Source organism: Nannobrachium achirus, assembly GCF_963921795.1.
Source record: "Nannobrachium achirus genome assembly, chromosome: 5".
Taxonomy (NCBI): Eukaryota; Metazoa; Chordata; class Actinopteri; order Myctophiformes; family Myctophidae; genus Nannobrachium; species Nannobrachium achirus.
In genome coordinates, this window is record NC_137814.1 from 37,623,616 (window position 1) to 37,645,663 (window position 22,048).

The 22,048-nt window shown below is 45.1% G+C and overlaps 1 protein-coding gene across 2 annotated transcripts in view; it reads left to right on the forward strand.

The window, feature by feature from the left end:
* Positions 1-22,048, forward strand: part of mib1 (MIB E3 ubiquitin protein ligase 1) — an 85,018-nt gene that overhangs the window by 53,369 nt on the left and 9,601 nt on the right. For both annotated transcript variants that reach the window (XM_080726629.1, XM_080726630.1), the window contains exons 13-19: positions 8,571-8,703; positions 11,084-11,170; positions 11,909-12,067; positions 15,713-15,894; positions 16,686-16,875; positions 18,764-18,842; positions 19,833-19,997. In XM_080726629.1, the coding sequence (XP_080582755.1) occupies positions 8,571-8,703; positions 11,084-11,170; positions 11,909-12,067; positions 15,713-15,894; positions 16,686-16,875; positions 18,764-18,842; positions 19,833-19,997 (995 nt within the window). The remainder of the gene's footprint in view (positions 1-8,570; positions 8,704-11,083; positions 11,171-11,908; positions 12,068-15,712; positions 15,895-16,685; positions 16,876-18,763; positions 18,843-19,832; positions 19,998-22,048) is intronic.

Genomic DNA, 22,048 nt, shown 5'->3' on the forward strand with positions numbered 1-22,048 from the left:
AATTTGGGGACCCCCCCTGGGGGTCCCGACCCACAGGTTGAGAACCACTGGCCTGATGTACAAACGACCACTAACTCATGCTGTATTTGGGGAACAGATGCAATTAATGGCAAAGATCTTCGGAATAAATCTTGATTTATATTACAAGCTACAATTTCTACAAGCTCACTGCATATGGCAGTTTTGTGAGCTTGTAGATCGGTGCGACACCAGCGCACAGCGGGAAACCGGATGAGTATCCCCTGAGGTGCTGTTATTACTGTCAGCGGCTCATATCATATCTAATTACAAAATAAAATAAGTTGACATCACAGGATCATTTTAATTTAATTTGACTACTTTTAACAAGATATTAATGAGGCAATACTTGACTGTACAGTGGTTATAGTATGGGATGGATGGTAGCAATTGATGTTGTCAAGGGGGAGCGATTCTAACCAATAGTTAGTTACCTATGCACGTGTAACATACTGCCTAGATAGTTTTTCTTTATTTTTTCTTTTGTTCAAAAGTTAAAGTTAAAATAGGAAAAAAGTTTCGAACCCGGGAAGATTGCTCACTTGCCCCCTGGTTACCATAAATGTTGGTTTAACAGCCAATTACATTTTTTCATAACGCATGCTAGCCTGTTTAGATTTCCACCAGACTTCTGTACAATCCAATACATTGAGATGTTCCCACTCTTTAGAACTATATGAAAAATGATGTGCAATAATGCATTGTTGCGACCGTTGGCCAGGACATCACAATGCCATCGACTAATTGCTGCACATACCATATTTGATTCTGATGTTGTTTTATTCTTCGATGCCCTTGCTTTTCCCCTGCGCAGTCCCATTCTCAGTAAAGGGCTGTGTATTATGACTATTATGGCTGGTGCAGAAATGAGAATGAGGCTTTTTCAAGCTGCTGAGGGGAATAAAGTGCACAGGAAGAGGAGCATGTGGGAAAATAATTGGGTCATCTAGAACCAATGGGACATTAACGTGCCATTGGGCCTCTCTCACTGTCTGCCATCCTTCGTCTTCATAAATCGCTGTGAATCAGGACGGCCCATAATGCAGTGTGATTTAAGGCTAATTAAAGCTAAGGCGGGCACAAGCCCACACCTACTTCCCGAACGGACGGAAACCGAACAGACAGAAACCCGTACCTGCGATTGCGAGAACAAACACCTGCGGTTTCCACGGACAGTGTTGGAGCTGACAGCATTTGCTTGATGTAACCAAAACATCATAGAAATGCACAAGTCAACCCCTCTCTTGTCTCCCTCTCTTCCCGGTTTATGCAAATAGTCCTTAATAAAATCATGCTCACTCAGGGGCCTCAGGTAGACAAAGGCGGGGGAAGGTCACATTGAGGGGGAAATTATTCTCTCCACGGCATGATAATGAAAGTACCACAGCCCCCCCCCCACACCTTTTTTTTCTCCTTCTTTTTTTAACCCATTTAGAACGGGTACACATTTTGTGTATCATTATTTTATGCTTTAACTATTGAAAAATAGCAGATATACAAGCTCACAGTGCTGCGCTGCGAGCTTGTATATCTGCTATTTTTGAAAAACTGTGAAAATTAGAATTTTGACCCGATTCTATAAGTGTCTTTTGAATCCTTCTAAGACTTTTTGAAAAACCCTATGTTTCTATGTCAGCAATCTGGCCAGCCATCGTCAAAGAAAAGGTCCTTTTCACTTAACTGGAGCTCAGTTAAGCTGGTTGCACACTGCTGCGTTTTTCGGGCCGAATATCGGAGTGAATTTCGGAGCGTGCAAATAAAAAATCAACCTCACGTTAGGTCAGTCACGTTTGCACACTGCCGCCCGTTTCGCGCACCACTCAGTCCCTTGCTCTCTCTATCTCTCTCTCTCTCCTTGCCCTGAAAAACGCATTTCGCAACGAAAAACGCAGCAGTGTGCAACCACCTTTAGTCTGTTCTTGAGAGACTACTATGTCAGTGGTTCTCAAACCTTTTCACGTGAAGGACCCCCAAAATGATATGTATTTGGCCATGGACCCCCATCTCAAAATATTTAGTTCCAGGGACAACCCAGAAGCAGAATTTGAGTTGGAGAAATTCACTTTGAAAATACATATATTCAAAGATTTGCACACATTTTCACGACTTTTTCAAGTGCCGCACTGTGAGCTTGTATATCTGCTATTTTTCACTGGTTAAAGCATTCAATAATTCTAAGGCCTAAATGGGTTTTAATGGATCAGGGCCAGTGAGGTTCTGCTCCCCAGCCCTCTCTGTCATTCTACGGGTCTGGCCGCTGCTGGTGTTTATCTGCCCTGCCCATAGCGGCACCCGGCGTCTGCTCTCTGGATGGCCCTGCACTGTCACATGCAACCTAGTGTTGCTGGGTTGGCCAGTGTGCTGGGACGAACTTCGTGGAACGCCGAATTTCAAACGCTCTTCATTTGCATAGGTTTTATACACTTTAAATGATTTTATGTTGTCTATCAAACGGGTTTGTTGTAGTTATTTTGGCGACCGTGACAACACTTGCGCCCCTCCCCTTCGTCTTGAGAATGTGGCAGTTTTGTTGTGCATAATTTATAAGGGAAGGGTTTTGTAAAGGTCTGTTCACAGACTGGACACAAAAGTAATTTTTCTCACGCCGTGATTACATACAGAATAACGTGAATGCACAGGACTTCCCACCAGGTGACACGATTTCGCATTAAGTTGGCGTATTTCAGCTTGAGCGAGTACCATGAATAAACTTGCTTGAGTGTAGCAAGGTGCTGGATATTCACTTGGTGTTATTTTAGGCCTAGAATTATTGAATGCTTTAACCAGTGAAAAATAGCAGATATACAAGTGTATATCTGCTATTTTTCAATAGTTAAAGCATAAAATAATGATACACAATAATGTGTACCCGTTCTGAATGGGTTAAGTTTGTTTAAATGCATGACTTTTAGGGTAACTTAACGGCCACTGAATTACGGAGCTGCTCAGTGTCTTCTAAGCCTTTCCCACTTGATATAAGAATGCCAGAGTTGAAGGGGATTTCATTTGGAGTCCATGCGTTGTGTTTGTGTGAATGATTTGTGGTGAGCCGGGGTCACTATTTCAAAGGGGCTTGAAGGTATTGATCCTGTCGCTGATGAGCTGACACATTTCCTCTTGAGGTCATCTCAACTGGAAAAGGAGTTCAAATGCAGGCGGTTGAACACTTAAACACATCATGAGCCTTTAGTGTCCCAAACATCCAGCCAACACAGCACATTTACAAGCCCCCTACGGGACGCATTGCCATGCGTAGTTAGATTGCAGCTCGGCAATTTTTGACAAAGAGATTTAGTGTAGATGGAAAAAAGGAGCGGTCTAAGCATAGAGACCTGGGGTACCGCAGTCAAATGTGGTTAAACAACAACATAGAAAAGCCCTGCACTATTGGGTATTTCTGACCATGTTGACTCTTCCACCATTATCAGTTTCATCAGGCTTTTCCATTTTTACCCCAGACAGGTGGCGCATTTCGGGGCGACCAATTCCAATGCATAATTTGGATCTCCTTCCCCGGGCTCAAAGCGATCTCCTCGCTAGTTAAGGGGTGAAAGTATGCCGAACACGTCTCCTACATCACACTAACCATATGTTTGTGTGCAGCCATTAATCTCCGGGCTGGATGTTGACTGTTCCTGTTTTGCCCTGTCCTACCCAAGTTATTGTCCCCCGACTCTCACTTCCTGTTGCAGTAATGGCCACTGACCACCACACAGATGGCTGTCAGCCAGACGAGGGCAACAGAAGGGCCCTGTCGACCCCTACACGCACGCACGCACACACACGCACACGCACGCATAGAGTTCGGCAATGTACACCCACTGACAAACGCCAGCCTGAAACATACACACAACCACACACACAAACACACACACAGAAGCCCCACCTACATACACACTCACACACACACACAGAGCTCCCAGCGTCAGTGTACGTCCCGGTCAATGACAAATTGCAGCCCAAGACAACAGGCCCTGGTGTAGCGCTCCTGAGGGACTCCTGAGATCTCTCACAGGGTGACCCAGTTCCATCATGCCTCCCCTTCACCTCCTCTATTCTCTCTCTCTCTCTCTCTCTCTCTCTCTCTCTCTCTCTCTCCCGCTCTTCCCTTTCCTACGCTATGTGTCCTTCTGCATTTGCAGAGCCGATACCTTTAGTTGTAAGGTATAGGCGCAGTGTTGATACCTTTAGTTGTAAGGTATAGGGCGGCGCAGTGTTTATTTCTATAAACCGTGTACACTCATCTCCTTCCTGCACAGCGGGTTCGTGTTCTCTCAGCAGACGTGTTGTCAGCTCCCAGGTGAAGTCGATGCTTTCTGACCACTAAAAGGTCCACAGGAAGAAGACCTGGCCATTAGTTCTCTCTCTATGACTCTCTGTCTTTCTCTTTTTGGTCTTTCGCTCTCTACTTCTCCCTCTGGCATTCCCTCTCTCATCATCACCTCAAGCTCCCTACTCCCGCTCAATCAAAGCCAACACCACTTACACAAGAGATAAAAAATTACAAAAAAGGACAAAAAAAAGAAAAAAGACAACAAGGATTTATTCCTTCGTTCTTCATTCATTCTATTTTTTTCCTGCTTTTACAGCAAATAGCTTAACTGCAGTGCAGCAGTGCCAGCGTGGGGCATTAATATTAATGTCCGCCCATTTGGCCCAGTGTGGCAGAGAGCCTGTCAATCCAGGCTTCAGTCTCCACCCTGGTGAACACTGGGGCCAATGCTGCAATGCCTGGCTCGGACACCAGAAGGCGCCAGACTGCCCCTATAGAATAGTGCCAGGGGTGCTGGGTGTAGGCGGTGTGCGCTCATTGGACAGTTGCACTCCATATAGGAGATATTTCCAGCCAATCCCACGTCATCTGAATGCACCAATTGGAGTAACAATGGGAAGGCAAGAACAAAGGCTTTGTGTGGGACAATTACCCTTGGGTCTTATGGAAATTGTAGTAGTTAAGGAAAGAAAGTGTACTCGGGCAAGGCTGATTCTCGATTCTCTAGAAACTTTGCAATAACGTAAACTGTGTTTAAAGGTTGGGATTATAATTTATGTGATTGGGGACAGAATCAGACAAGGGGAAAGGTCTTCTCTTAAACGATGTGCTTGTTTAAAGTCTCAACTCCTACACAGTGGGAGCACTCAAAGCGAAATTGCTCAAAAGTCCCCCCACGAGATGAGATATCTACACTTCTCTGGCAAATAGCACTTTAAACAGAAGACGACACATTGTGAATGTACGATTAGGCAGGAGGGGTGCGGTTGCTATCACATTTAAGCAGCGCTCCTCTGCATTAAGTGCTTGGAGATGGCTGCAAGCAATGCAGGTGTGTGTGCGTGTGTGTGTGTGTGTGTGTGTGTGTGTGTGTGTGTGTGTGTGTGCGTGTGTGTGTGCGTGCGTAAGCTTCTGTGCAATGAGAGAGAGAGAGAGAGAGAGAGAGAGTGAGAGAGCGAGCGTGCGAGGGAGCCGGGGATCAGTGTGCTGCGCTGTTCATCACTGCAGTAGTACAGCAGCTCTGTCTGCTGCCTGCCCGTCTGCCCCTCTCTCTGTCTCTTTCTCTCTGCCTCCCTGTATGCTGATGACGATCTCCTTTATCCCATCCAGAACGGGTACACATCATTGCGTGTCATTATTTTATGCTTTAACAATTGAAAAATAGCAGATATACAAGCTCACAGCGCGGCACCGAGTGCCGCGCTGCGAGCTTGTAGATCTGCTATTTTTGAAAAATCTTGAAAATTAGAATTTTGACCCAATTCTATAAGTGTCTTTTGAATCCTTCTAAGATTTTTTTGAAAAACCCTATGTTTCTATGTCAGCAATCTGGCCGGCCATCGTCAAAGAAAAGGTCCTTTTCACTTAACTGGAGCTCAGTTGGTCTGTTCTTGAGAGACTACTATGTCAGTGGTTCTCAAACCTTTTCATGTGAAGGACCCCCAAAATGATATTTATTTGGCAACGGACCCCCATCTCAAAATATCTAGTTCCAGGGACCACCCAGAAGCAAAATTTAAGTTACAATCGTTCGCTTTGAAAATACATTATATTCAAAGATTTGCACACATTTTCACAACTTTTTCAAAAATAGCAGATCTACAAGCTCGCAGCCGCGCTGTGAGCTTGTATATCTGCTATTTGTCACTGGTTAAAGCAGGCCTAAATGGGTTAATACTCCAGAATGAGAGTGAGTGAGAGAGAGAGAAAGACAGAGCGTGAGTTGAGCGGAACTCTGCAGGGAAACCTGCGCTCCAGAGAAGAGCCCTCACACCTTAGCGGCGCCTCACACGCCTTTCATCGGGGCACGTGCGCTTCTCGCCTCTCGTAGCGCACTCTGTGAGAGGTGAACTCTTGCACTCATGCTCAGCCCTCTTCCCCTTCTCGTCGCCGTGCACGTACAAATGTTCTGGGGGTTTGGGGGCAGCGGGGGGCAGCGGTCAACCGTATCAAAGTCGGGGCAAACTCTGCTGCCTCCTTTTTTCCCGTCGTGGTTCAAAGATATGCCCCTGCACAATTATTCAGGGTTGGCCAAGGTTAGAAGTTTTCCCCACAGAGTCTCTCTGTCTTAGTGCTCAATGGTGGAACATTGTGTACCCAGCCTCACTCTACATCTAAATACACTTCAGCAGATGCAAACATTCCAGGTGATTTCAGGCGTTCTACACCTCCCACTCATCTCTAATGAGTAAACCTGGAGGGTGTGTGTGTGTGTGTGTGTGTGTGTGTGTGTGTGTGTGTGTGTGTGTGTGTGTGTGTGTGTGTGTGTGTGTGTGTGTGTGTGTGTGTGTGTGTGTGTGTGTGTGTGTGTGTGTGTGTGTGTGTGTGTGTGTGTGTGTGTGTGTGTGTGTGTGTGTGTGTGTACATTTTGTTGGGCGTATCCTTGACAGTAGCACAGTTCACACAGTAAAATAACGATACTTCTAACCTCAGTCCACTTTCTCCTCGACACCAGATCGTTTTGCCTGAAATAGACAATCATGACACGTCACAATGCTACACACTGCTTGTGGATCGTCTATTTTCACAGAATGTTCACATATTATGACTCGCCCAGAATACGGACGTTGGGGTTCAAGCGTTGAAAGTGGTTAAACGGCAGGTGCCCGGATGTGGTTCCCGGAGGTTAGGACAAGAGGAGGCATCAGACAGGTAGAGCTAGGAGAGAGTAGGCAGTTTAAGCAGCCCGTTTCTACAACCGCGAGGCGGGACTACGGCTGCTATGACGTAATCGCCGTAGCAGTCAAAATCGTTAAGCAAACAGCCTTCTGCGACGGGGTCCCACGCCTGTTACTGAACTCTTTGGTTCCCATGGCGACGCGACCACGCAGCAGGCGTTGTAGCCACAACGTGGAAAGGGAGCGTCTGGCGTTGTAGAGACGGCTGTGGCGGCAGGCAGGGGCCTCCTGCCAACAGTGTAGGGATGTTGCTGTTTTATTTTTTGCATTTGTACTTGGTTGCGCTTCAGTGTTGCGCACAAAAGTATCTGATCTACAAGCTCATGCGCTTCACTGGCACGCAGCTAAACATGATCCAGGCTTTATAGATCCCACTCCACAGCCTCATCACTTCCTCTCACGCAGTCACCTTTGTGGCCACATCTCTCTCTCTCTCTCTCTCGCTCTCTCTCTCTCTCTCTCTCTCTCTCTCTCTCTCTCTCTCTCTCGATGTGGAACGGCGCCTCGACATGACCTTCAAACGGAACAGAACCCACTGGCTTCCTTCGCCACGGCCAGGCGCCGTCTCTTTTAAACAGTCCGTTTTAAACTGGATATTTTATTCCTCTCCCTTGCCTTCCTATCTTTGTTCCCCAAGAGAAGACCTCAGTGAATGCAGCTAAATCTTGTGTAATTACCATTTTGCCTGCCTCCCAATGATGGGCGCTTTTGCGCATCACCGAGGGAGCAGCGGCTTCCCTTTTTAACTGTGAGAGGAGACGAGGTGAGGGGGATGGGTTGCTCTAAAATAACACGCAGCCTTTTGTACCGTTCAAAGCGTGGTGTAAATACGTTCTCCTCCTACTCTCTGGTTGGTTGGTCGAATATTTCTCATCTTGCTGTGGGCAAATAGGATGTGCATCACTGTTTTGGGGGGGCAACAAATGAAACAAAAGTTTTTAGTTGTCAAACTTGTCATGCATTGTGCATCAGCCACACTTGACCCTATTCTGTGTTTGTATACAGCGGCCGGCCAAGCTATGTCTAATAGAGTGCAATAGCGACATTAAACTACAGAACGATGAGATGGAGCCACGTTAGGGCCATATTCACACCAATGATCCAACTGATTATATTGCCGTGACGCATTACTACGCATTACTTGGACTGTTATTTTATGCTTTAGCCATTGAAAAATAGCAGATGTACGTGGCACCGAGTGCTGCGCTGCGAGCTTGTAGATCTGCTGTTTTTGAAAAATCATGAAGATTTGTGCAAGGTCAAGTTGTCTCAATATCTCTCTCTTTCTGTTTCTCTTTCTCTCTCTCTCTCTCTCTCTCTCTCTCTCTCTCTCTCTCTCTCTCTCTCTCTCTCTCTCTCTCTCTCTCTCTCTCTGGTCTCAGTGCCATGCGTGTGCTGCTCTCCAAGCTGCCCAGGCCTTGGATCGTGGATGAGAAGAAGGATGATGGCTACACCGCGCTGCACCTGGCCGCGCTCAACAACCATGTGGAGGTGGCCGAGCTCCTGGTGCACCAGGTAACGACACACACACACGCACGCACGCACGCACGCACGCACGCACGCACGCACGCACGCACGCACGCACGCACGCACACACACACACACACACACACACACTAACTATTGTGAAAATAGCATATCTGCCATTTTCACAATTTCTGCCTCTAACATTTGACAATTTGGCCAATGTTTCATTTGTCATTTTAGAGGTATTAAAAAGTCCTTAAATTGTCACTTTAGAGATGTGCACATACCCAGTCTATACACTTAAACTTTGTGTTGGTTTGTTTACTGTTGAGTGAGAAAACAATGTTGCACATTAAGTTGATCATCTGGGGACCCCCCCAAATAATGTGGGGACCCCCCTGAGCCATAAGGGACCCTTTGGTTGTTTGAAATATGATACACTGAGGAGAGATCTATTAGCTCACACCGTGTCACAACGCAAGAGTATATAGACTAAACCTGGCTTTACTCTCGCTCATTTGAGATACAGCACACGTTGCAACTTTTGTATTATTCCACGAAAAAAAACAACACATTGAACATTCAGCAACATTTAGGTGCCCACTCGTCCTGAACACACTCTTGGAGTTATAAACAGATGAAATTAACACTGAGGATTCAGAACAGGTGGCCTCTTTTTTTCTGTCTTTTTTTCTTTATTTTCTCCTCATGATAAATCGCGCAAACTTGACACGCAAACTCATTTATTCACATCCCCTTAAGAGACCCCTCTGTTCCCTCCCACATATCCCTGGTCCGTGGCTGCGTCAGCCTCGCCTGCTGCTGGCCCTCAGCGCAACACACCATTAAATAGCTGCCTCTTCCTCCCTGCAGCCTGCAATCTGTGGGCCGGCGCTGAAGTAGCTGGAACTGCTGTTCTTCCTTTTTTATTTATTTATTTATTTGTTTTATTGAATCCATACGGCCTCGCTGTCTCTAGGGGGATTCCTTAGTGCAGCGCGGGGCCTTATAGCGGCGTCCTCCTCTTCCTCCTCCACCTCCTTCCTCCTCGCGTCAGGACCGTAAGGTCCATGCTGAGATTGCAGTGGCACCTCCTCCTCCTCCTCCTCCCCGAAACGACACGGCAGAGGAAGGCGGCGTGGCGCCGCTGACCCAGCCAAGCAGGAAGTGGGTTAATTAGGGACGACGTATAGCGCGATGCTACGACGCTGCCGCAACATTCCGCCTGTCGTGTTCGCGAGCGTTTGCTGTGTTTTAGCGAAGCAAAGGGATGGGGGCGGTGAGGGGGACGCCCTTTTGGCAGGTCCCTGCAATGGGCTGGTTCACTGTGATGGCTCAGCTCTCTACACAGCGATGCGCTGCACTAAAGAAGGTGCACTGCAGATTCCCAGCCCGGCAAATCAGCCGGTCAATGAGTCAGTCCGTTTGCCAGCCTGCCAGCCAGTCACTCGTTTTACTTGTCATCCTCACACACTGATCCAAATGCTTTATCTCGCTCCCACATGATCTCAGTGGAGGGTTACGTTCACGTTCGGAAATGACTCGTTATGTACTACTTATCCTATCGGAATGTATGGTTATTGTTGCTCCCCCCTCCCCGGGTAATACCTAGAGATGGGACGTTCGTGAACAAATCGAGTCTTTGAAATGAACGATGGGATCCAGTTCACAGTAGGGAGCCGTTCCTTTCTAAATGAACAGTTGTGGAAAAAAGCACAAACATTCTTTACTTATCTAAAAGTATCAATACTGCAATGTAGAAATACTCTGCCACAAGTAGTTAAGTTTAGAATTAAAATGTACTTGAGTAAAAGCACAAAAAGTATTGGTATCAAAATGTACTTAAAGTTAATAGTAGAAAGTACTCATTATGCAGAATGTCCCATTTCACAGGTTTTCCAGAAAAATCTTTTGAACTACAAGCTCACAATGCGTCGCAACACGACACATTGTGAGCTTGTAGATCGGCTATTTTCAAATGGCAGAAATGTGAGCTTGTAGATCGGCTATTTTCAAATGGCAGAAATGTATATAGGGTTGAAGTGATTTGTAATTATAATCAAAATCTAAGTTACTAGTAACTAGTAACTAAAATGAGACAGTCTTTTGAACGGCTCTTTGAAAGGAACCGATCCCAGCGATTCGGCTCTCTTCAAAGAGCCATAAATCCCATCTCTAGTAATGGGATGGGAGTAGTTGGGTGATGGAGCAGAGGCATTGTTCCAGCCTGCTTTCCACACTATAGGAATGTGATGGCTTAATGGATCTTTAGCCAGAATCCTTCTTTTCTGGTTCTCTCTTCCAGTCCCTTGCGGTGTCTTCTTTTTTTGGGGGGGGGGGTTGCACGTGACTGTGGTTGCTTCCTTGGGATTATAGGTGTGTGTGTGTGTGTTTGTGTGTGTGTGTGTGTGTGTGTGTGTGTTTGCAGGGAAGCGCCAGCTTGGACATCCAGAATGTGAACCAGCAGACGGCCTTACACCTGGCAGTGGAGCGTCAACACACACAGATAGTCCGGGTCAGTGAGTCCTCTCCTCTCCTCTCCTCTCCTCTCCTCTCCTCTCCTCTCCTCTCCTCTCCTCTCCTCTCCCCTCCTAGCACTAATTGAAGATCCTATCTAATAGTGATGTCGCTATCTGGCCTTCATTTATTGGACATTGTACAAAAAGGTAGAGGAAGTGAACACGGAAGCAGTGTTTAATTGAAAGGGGTGGTATGTCCTATTGGCCCGGGTTCAAACTGGGGAAATGTGTTCTGGGGGAGAGAGAAGGAAGGGTGTCTGGAGTCATTCTATATGTGCCACATCGCCATCCTGTGGACCCCGGGAAAAATGCAGGGCGCAAGCTGGTGTGAAGCTTAAAGAATTAATGATCTCCAAGGTCACCCTTAACCCATTAAGATCACTTTAACCATTATTTTATGCTTTATTCATTTGAAAAATAGCAGATCTTCTAGGTTTTTGGAATAACGCATGTTTTTATGTCAGTGGTTCTCAAACATTTTCATGTCAGACACCCCAAAATTACATGTATTTGGCCGTGGACACCCCATCTCAAAGTATTTAGTTCCAGGGACCCCCAGAAGCAGAGATTTGAGTTACAAAGGTTTTGAATAAAATGTTCAAAGATTTGTTCAAAAGATTTTTCCCTGTCTTGCAGGGTTAAACGGAGAACCTTTTTGCAAAATCATGTTTCATCAAGATGTCTCCTGTTTGTCTGTGTCCACTGGTTCATGTCTGTGTGCTCTGGTTCCACAGCTGCTGGTGCGAGCGGAGGCTAAGCTAGACGTGCAGGACAAGGATGGAGACACTCCTCTCCACGAGGCCCTCCGTCACCACACCCTGTCCCAGCTCCGTCAGCTGCAGGACATGCAGGATGTCAGCAAGGTGGAGCCCTGGGAGCCCAGCAAGAACACGGTACGCACACACGAGCGCACGCATGGACGCACGTACACACAGATAGACATACACCAAACAACATAAACACACTGTTCTTTATTGTGACTAAATTGTCATGGTATTAACCAAGTGTAAGAGAGAGGATTTTTATTTTAAAAACAAAACTTTTTTTAAACGTGAAAATGTGGTCAATTAAATTGAGTTAGCTAATGTATAGCAAATTACATCTTGCACAAATTCTACATTCATTAAAACTCTGAACTCTGACTGGGGAGGGAGTCGGGGAGATAGGTGGATTGTTTCTAATGATCGTTATAAAAATGACCTGCCAATCAAAATATTACAGAATATTTGTCATAAAAAAAAAATTAAACATGGTCAATTAAACGAAGTTTGCTAATTTATATAAAATTTCATCTTGCAGATAATTCTACATTCATTAAAACTCTGAACTCTGACTGGGGAGGGAGTCGGGGAGATAGGTGGATTATTGCTCTGGGTCTAATGATCCTTATAACAAGGTCCTGCCAATCAAAAATATGACAAAATATTTTGTCATTAAAATGTATGTTGACATGGCGCACTGACACTCTAGAAAATAAAAACGTGCCACTTCATTTCAAAAAGGTTGCTGACCCCTGTTGTAGATATATCCCCTGTTGTAGCTCACAACGGCGTTGTGAGCTTGTATATCTGCTATTTTTGGCTAAAGTTATCAGAATATGGATGCTAGGGTTCAGATGGTTGATATAAAAACAGAGAAATAAGGTTTCTATCACACAACGATTTGGAGGACCCCCTGTAGTAACTCTGAGGACCCCCTAGGGGTCCCGGACTCCCTGTTGAAGACCCTTGCTCTAAGTAGTATAGTATGTTTGTCCCCTCAAAAGTAGACCAATCACAGCTCATGATGTCATGAAACATGATGATGATGATAAACTTTATTTCAGACACAGAGGTCCATAAAAACATGTACACAAAAAACAACAACACGGAGATACACAGTACCAGACTGCTTTCATTCCAGAAACAGAACCGCCTTTGACCATGAAGGACTTAAACGGCTTATAAGTATCGCTAACTTATCTATAGAGCATAGCAGTGGACGTGGTTTACTGGTGCTATGAAAAAAGGATCCTGGTAAATCATGACCATAAAACCTTTGATTCTGTGGAGAAAAAAAAATGTATGAGTATGATATACTACTTTTAATAAATACCCTTTATTTAGCGATTTATATTTTTTTCTTTTCACAGAATCAAAGGTTTTATGGTCATGATTCACCAGGGTCCTGGATAGCCTCGTAAACCAGACTCCTCCTCCAGAAGATGGGAGGAGTCAGTTTACTAGGCTAGGTCCTGGATGGCTTGATTCTAGGCTTAAAATAGTTTATATAAATATATTTGTAAAAGTCTGTGGGAAAAATGAATGGCAGATTTTATTTTTTGTGGCACCAGTAAACCACGCCCAATGCTTTGCCCTATAGCTAAAGATCGAACAGGGAGGCCATTCTATTATGTGTTTTTTTAATACCGGTTAGAGCTTATTTTTATTATCCAGTCCTGACTTCCAGACGTTTCGTCCGGTCATTCATATTTCCAGCATACAGCGAAGTAACTTAGTTTGAATAATTATGCCCCAATCTGCCTCCCTGAGGGCTTGCGTGATTATTTAGCCCCAAGGTCGGCCGGAGGTCAGTCATTTGGCAGTGTGAAGCCTCTCCTGAACCCGGCGAGTCCTCTGTGAGAGCGGTGCGGTCAGGGGTGTCGCACCAACTTCTGGGCCCTGGTTACAAGGATTCCATTGCGGGCCCCCCATGAACATTCTTCATAGGGGGGCATAGGTAACCTGACTTTCGCCAGATGGTTTGCAGCATTGCGTATGCCTGCATAACGCTCTGCTTCTACCATCTGGACTCGGTCCAGCACAACCGATGTAAGGGGCGGGCCATTTTTTAAAATTCTAAAGCAGGTGATTGGATATGGCCGTGCCAACTCCAACGACTCATATTGGCCTGTCTGCATGACGTTGCACCCAGAATCCGCCTCCTGGGTTTCCACGTGGTCTGCAATCAGACTCTATTGGCTCAGAGCCGCTCAGAGCCCGCCCATAGCTGCCGCTGATTGGTCCGGCCAGGGACATTCCGAAGGGAACCCCTCCTCCGCAAGTGAACCCAGATGGTAAAGCAATGCATAAGCAATGCTGCCACCATCTGGCGAAAGTCAGGTAAGGGCATAGGGGGTTTGACCCATTTAGACTGGGAACGCATTATTACGCATTATTTTGTGCTATTGAAAACTAGCAGATATACAAGCTCACTGTGTGGCACCGAGTGGCGCCCTGCGAGCTTGTCGATCTTCTATTTTTGAAAAATGTTGAAAAAGTCTTGAAGAATATTTCAAATCCATCTAAGGTTTTTCGAAAAACCTATGTTTCCCATCTCAAAATATTTAGTTGCAGGGACCCCCCCGGGAAGCAAAATATGATGTTCGCTTCAAAAATACAAATATTCAAAGATTTGCACACATTTTCAAGACTCGTTGCCGTGCTGTGAGCTTGTTGATCTGCTATTTATCAATAGCTAAAGTATAAAATAGTTAAGGCTCCTCCACCTTGGGCCCTAGTAACTCAGTCCCACTCCCCCCACCCCCCCATTGTGACGCCCCTGGGCACGGTCACCTCTATGGCGTGCCCACGGCGTCTGTCTGTGCGCTGATGTGTAAGTAAATGATGACAGATCACACTCTGGGGCTGTGCAGTCTGGGCGTGCCTCGCCCCCCGTCCCCCCCCCCCTGTCATCTGCATCACTAGGCCTCCCTGGCCTGTCACTCACACAGAGCAGCCTAGTGCCGCCGCCTCAGCCCGCCTCAGCCTGAATGCCAATGTCCCTCGCCAGGTGACCGGCCAACCGTGGGGGTTGCAGGGGCACGTCAGACTTAAAGCCCTCCGTGTTAACCCCACAGCACTTAATCCCTGCAGGGATGAGGTGTGCGAGGTAGAAGGTCTAGTTCTAGCCGACAGCCCAACTTCTCCCTACCTACGTCTCTCTCTCTCCCTCTCTCATCCACCCTGCCCACCCCTTGTTCCCCCCCTGTGGAGGATGGGAACAGACAGGCAGCGGGGCCTAATTGAGACATGTGCGGGCCAGGTCACTCTCCCATAGCACTCCCCTCCTCCCTCCCTCTACGCGATGAGAATTGAATTAGCCAGCCTGATGGCTCCATCAGCAGTGATGTAAAAAGCCACTGGTTGAAGACAATCAGACATTCTGGCGGAGAGAGAACAGCTTCGAGGTGCTACCGGCCAAGTGAGAGACGGGGAGAGAGAGAGAGGTGTGTGTGGAGCTAATGAGAGTGATGGGGAGAAGACGGGGTCTGAAGTCATACTGCCTGACTGCCGTCTTTTTTTTCCCCATGCTCAGATCGGGACTCTTTGATTGGCTAAGCAGTAGCGCTGCGATGTTAATTTGATTCTAAAGTCATCTGGATGTAATACTGGAACTAAGAGTCCTTACCTAATGTTAGTCCTATTATACTATACACGCTGACCACCAGAGGGCCTACATTTATTGCTGACACACACTGTTAACACTGTTTTTCCCTCTGATTGAGTTAAACGTGTGTGAACCATTTCTGACGATGTGTGCATATGTCTCTCCACCAGTTGATCATGGGTTTGGGCACCCAAGGGGCGGAAAAGAAGAGCGCTGCGTCCATCGCGTGCTTCCTGGCCGCTAACGGAGCCGACCTGACCATACGCAACAAGAAGGGCCAGTCGCCTCTAGACCTGTGTCCTGACCCCAGCCTCTGTAAGGCTCTGGCCAAATGCCACAAGGAGAAGAGCAGGTAAGCATGCAGAGAGTACTAGGGCAGGGGTCTTCAATGTTTTCAGGCCAAGGACCCCCTTAGTTGAGAAAGAGATGAAGCAGGAACCCCCACAAAGTTTTCATAGATTCCATATACAGTAGTTTCATCATTTGACAGCACAATCATCATAGTATTTTGGATTTGTGTTTTCAGATATTTAACCACTTGAGCCGTCATTACCTAATAAACTTGTCCTTTCACTCTGTACTCTTTTTCCCCTCTACACCAAACCTCTTTGTCGAAAATAGCCGATCTACAAGCTCACAACGCCTCGCAGCGTTCTCAGAATATGGACATAGGGTTCAAGTTGTTAATATAAAAAGGATTGGAAGATTTGGAGGACCCCCTGTAGTAACTCTGAGGACCCCCTAGGGGTCCCGGACCACCTGTTGAAGACCCCTGTACTAGGGCTTTATCAAGGTCAACCCACAAAGTGCATACTTGTACTTTGTATTCTGCTACCACTTGTGTCTTTGTCTCTAACACACAAGTATGGGAATGCTCAGCCTCTGCTCAGACTTTCAAGTCTGGAAGAGTTAGAATTTCTCGGAGAAGTCATCAAAATGTCTTATTGATTTTTCTTCTTTTCTTTCCAAAGATGGTCCATGTAGTGCTTTTAGTATTTCCTTCCCTTGTTGTAGTCTCTGTCTCTTTCGCTTCATCTCTCTCTTTCCACTTCCCCCTCTGTTGTCTTTATTTCCTTTTACTTTTCCCGTCTCCCCTGCGATCCTCCGGCGCTCTCTCTGAGGCTTGTTATTTGTCTTTCTCAGTGGCCAGGTAGGCTCTCGCAGCCCATCTCTGAACAGTAACATGGAGTCCCTGGAGGAATGCATGGTGTGCTCGGACATGAAGCGAGACACTCTGTTTGGGCCCTGTGGACACATTGCCACCTGCTCCCTGTGCTCGCCGCGCGTCAAGAAGTGTCTCATCTGCAAGGAGCAGGTCCAGTCCAGAACCAAGGTATAATCCCAGAACCCACTTGCCCCACGCATCCCCGGCTGTTCTCTCTCCCTGTGAAGCATGAACATGCCGCGTCTCCTTTAGGGAAGGGACCATATGAAAATTTCATGTCACGATTATTGTGACCAAAATATTTGCGATATAGGATATTATCGCGATAATCAAAATATCCCCAACATCCATTATCCTGGGACGGAACATTTGCCAAAATGTTGCGACGCGTTGTGAGCTTGTAGATCGGCAATATTTTGGCAAAGATTTGGTAGAATGAAAAAAGAACCCCAGTGCACGACGGAGGACGATTTCACGATAAATGAAATCTCCACGATAGGATTTTGAGTGTTTTTTATCTCGATAAACGATAATAGCGATTATCGTCCCATCCCTAGTCTCCTTCCTGCTGCGGCACAGGGACACCGTGGTCGCCACTGTAGCCGCTGTTACTTTTTAATTATTATTTTTTTTATTAACTTTTATCTATAAAGGTGCAAGTGTGGTTGCCCCGACGTTAAGTGGTGGGTTGGGGCTGTTGGGAGGAATCCATAGATACACACAGATAGACAGGAGTGCCCACAAACGTCACATCCGGTTTAAGCTTGGGGGGAAATGTCTGCCTCATAGAGTTTGTAGGCGAAGCTGTATATGTGTAGGTTTGAAATGAGGATAGGCTGGGGTTTGGCTTGTGAGTATAAATTCTTGCATAATAACAGCACACTTACTCAAAACGGTAATGGTAAAACTCCCGTCTCACTCTCAAAACCGTACTCGGAAATTCACTAAAATGTGTTCTATAACTATTGTTTTTTTTTTACACTATGGTTTAATTGATCATATCTATAGAAAATGTAAGAGTGTATTTTACCAGGCGATAACCTCGGGCCATTGTGTTTCATCATCTGTCCAGTCATGATACAAGGACAGCATTCCAATCCGGCTCTGTTTGATTTGCTAACGTAGCGTTGGTTGTCGAGTGGCAACGAGGATCTGTGCCTATGATCTGTGTAAGACATGACACGTACTTTTGAAATCACTATTCTTTTTACAGCTTCTGAGTTTGAAAATCCCACACCCCACTGACTATACCAGCTGGGGGAAATCGGTTTTCCCCCGTCCCGACTCTGCCCCCCGGCTAAGACGCGCTGATGACGCTACGCCGTGTGTATGTATTGTGAGAAGTAGCGTTAGAGGCCGCGCAACATGCGATTCAAGTTTGGGGTTGATTGAATGTTGATGATTGTTTTCTATTTTTTAAATTGGCCCTCTGGCCCTCACACTCATTTAGCCAGAGTCACATGACTCCCAAGCTTACGTGAAACTAATTTGGACGACATTGGTCCAAACCACTGTTTCCCAAACAGTGGGCCGGGACCCATTTGTGGGTCACGGACCGTTTTTTATGGGTCACGGCTCGAGTAAAAATCCCATTTTATTTTCCTACATTTAAATATATATATTTCAAAAGATATCTATATAATATAAAGAAATTATAATAGTATAATTAGTATTATAATTACTAAGAAGTGAAAATAGCCGATCTACAAGCTCGTAACACGGCACGAAGCGACTCGTTGTGTGCTTGTAGATCTGTTATTTTCACTAGTTTGGGTCTTGGGCAAACGACTAATCTCTCTTTCGGGTTTCTACCTGAAAAGTACAGGAACCACTGGTCCAAAGAAAGAAATGATGTTTGTGCAACACTTTGTTTAGTATATACTGTAGCACACTTAGTTTATATCTCTTTAGATTATCTTCTATTCATTTTGCTCAGCCGTAAAGCACTTTGTAACAACTGTTTAGTGAAGCACCTTATGAATAAATAATTGTTGATGTTGTTCTTGTTCTTGACATTTATTTTTCATGTGTCTTCTCTCTCTCCGCCCCCACACAGATCGAGGAGTGTGTTGTCTGCTCCGACAAGAAGGCCGCCGTGCTGTTCCAGCCCTGCGGACACATGTGCGCTTGTGAGAGTAAGTTCTCAACAGCACAAGAAATGCCATAAATACAAATGTATAATAATTAACAAGTAGTGGAAATAGTGGATCTACAAGCTCGCAGCGCGCTATGTACTTGTAGATCTGCTATTTTTAGATCTGCTTGTAGATGTGCTATTGTAGATCTGCTAGCGTCTAAATCTCTCTTTCGGGACCTGACAAGTTAGGGAAACACTGCTCTACAGCTTTTATTTAAGAAAAAAGAAAAAGGCAGTTCCTGTTTTCATGCTGGGAACTTAGGGCTGCAACTAGCGATTATTTTCTTAGCGATTGCTCCATCGATGACATTTTCGATTAACCGAGGTGTGTCAGTTTTTTAATAAATAAAAACATTTCAAAAATATTTTTTTCAACATTTGAAAAATGTTTAACATTTTGAATTGAGAAAAAGTGTGAGAACTACAGATTTTAGAATGCATTTGTAGAGTCGGCCTCAGGTCTAAACCAGGGGTCTTCAACGTTTTCAGGCCAAGGACCCCTTAGTTGAGAGAGAGATGAAGCAGGGACCCCCACAAACCTGTTCATAGATTCCTTATAGTTTCATTGTTTGACAGCGCAATCATCAGTGTATTTTGGATTGATGTCAATTTGTGTTTTCAGATATTTAACCACTTGAACCGTCAATACTTAATAAACTTGACCTTTCTCTCTGTACTTAGTGTGCTCTTTTTCCCCCTCTACACCAAAGCTCTTTGCCAAAAATAGCCGATCTACAAGCACACAGCGCCTCGCAGCTCGAGGCGTTGTGAGCTTGTAGATCTGCTATTTTTGGCTAAAGTTCTCCGAATATGGATGCTAGGGTTCAAGTGGTTAATATATTAAAAAAAAGGAGAAAAAAAAGTTTCTATTACTCAAAGATCTAGTGGACCCCCTGTAGTAACTCTGGGGACCCCCTGTTGAAGACCCCTGGTCTAAACACGGAGATATGGCGTCTTAACGTATCCTGTGTCTCTGTGTGTTGCTTAGACTGTGCCAGCCTCATGAAGAAGTGCGTACAGTGCCGGGCTGTTGTTGAGCGCCGCATACCCCTCGTTCTCTGCTGTGGAGGGAAAGGTATGGAGGATGATGATGCCGCAGATGATGATGATGATGATGATGATGATGATGATGATGATGATGATGAGGACATTAGTGAGTGAATCTTCCACATGTTCCCTTTTAATTCCCTTCTATTTTACCTTTCTTTTTTCCTCCCTCCCATTTCCTCCTCCTTTGCTTCTCTTTTATTCCCTCGTGTCTCCTCTAAATATTTGATTTAGTTTGCAGTTTTGTCATCCTTTGCTTTGCTTCTGTCTCTCCCTCTCTCATGCATGTTATCCTCATGTTGTCATTGCTCTTGTTTTGCAATTTGGGAGGGGCTGGCCCCATAATATTATCCTTCGCTTTTAAATTGTATTAAGGTAGGAGTCGGAATCAACTGCACCTGCTTTGACAACCTCTTCCATTCAGAGTTGTGGAATGTTTTATTCATGACAGCCGATGTTATTTATTCTAAGCAATAACGCAAGACAGAAGAGTGCTTTCATTATTTTGAAGTTCCACTTCCCATTTTCCTATGCCGGTTCCCAAAATTAATTTTCCGAAGACAACCAGTGGTGTGGTGCAGGTTATACTGTACATACAGTAGGTATAGCCACTGCCTTTTCAGTGGACATTGTGAATATTTACTGGACAAACCCTGTTGTTTGAACCATGGCATATCACTTCTTGTAGTTAGAAAAAAGAGAAAGTACATGCTACTTTGTTCAACTGTTATTCCTACTGTGAGGTAAAGAAATTACCTCTCACTTCTCAAGACCAGCGTGTATTACAGAGAAATGTGGTCCTTCTTTGGTTACGATACATTTCCTAGAGCCGTTAAGACTGCGAGAATGAATCCAAGATGCGTAACATTTTCCCTTGCAGATGTGACAGGGCAAATCAATTTAGATTTGAGTTTAATGACATTGTCACTTTCATTTAGTCATGCTAATTAAATGGAAGCCTCGCAAATATATCCAAGGGGAAATATTTCTCTTCCATTCTGTCATCCACACAATGCTACATTTAAATAGTGATTGTGTCAGAAAAGATATGTCACACAGAGATATTCGTCAGTTCCACTGGGGGCCCCTTTGTTTGGTTTACTGTCCTCCATAAATATTACACTATTTCAACGTCTGTGAATCTGTCTTAATGTGAATATACACTATCTGTATTCAGTTGTGTTCGCCATCTGTCCTGTTGCCTTTTAAGTTACAGCATCTTCCATCACCCATGTTCCTTCTTCAGAGGTGCACATCACTAGCGGTTCCCTCTATTGTGTGTCTTCCTTATTTTTATGTTGAGTTAAAAGGGAAACTGTTGTAGCTTCACATCTTCTAAATCATACATGGGAAACTGGCAGCCCGGGGGCCCCACCTTCACTTAATGCGGCCCGCCGGTTAATATCAGAATACTGATATATTGTTGTATATTTCAGCTGTTACAATTCCAAACATGCAAGCAGGACCCGCTTTAGTCTATATTAGTAGTTTAATGACTAGTACTAGGGTAGTCCTTTTTTATGTACAATGTATTTCTATTCAAGTTCATACAGTTAACATAAGAACATATACCGTAAATGCATTTAAAATTAAATAAAAGTGTTACTTCTCCAATTCAAGAATAGACACAAATAATGCAGGATTCCAATTCAAAAATAGCAAAAATAGCCGATCTACAAGCTCAAACGCACTGCGGCGCGTTTTGAGCTTGTAGATCATCTATCTTTGCTATTTTTGACTGTATGTGAATTGTGGCCCTCTGGAGTGAATGTGAAAATATAGTGGCCCTCTCCATCATCAAAGTTGCCCAGCCCTGTTCTAAATACTCCAGGTTCACTTTTATCAGTATTTTATTTGTCTGTGTCAGTATGGCACCGTCTAACGTCCTTGGATTTACACTGGGATGTCATGCCGCCGAAGTGAAATCAGAGAGCAGCCGGGTCAAATGCACGCACATACATACACACTCAAGCATTGATTATTATTCTCCATCTTTCCCCTCAGCTCAGTAGCACTGAAATATCGAGATGCTACTTAGAAAGACAACATGGAACACAGTGTAGCTGTTTTTCATTTCCTCCATGGCTTCTTCAGTGTTTTTACTAGGGCATCCATTGCACACGCCATAACCCAGTGACCACAACCATTGACCCCGCG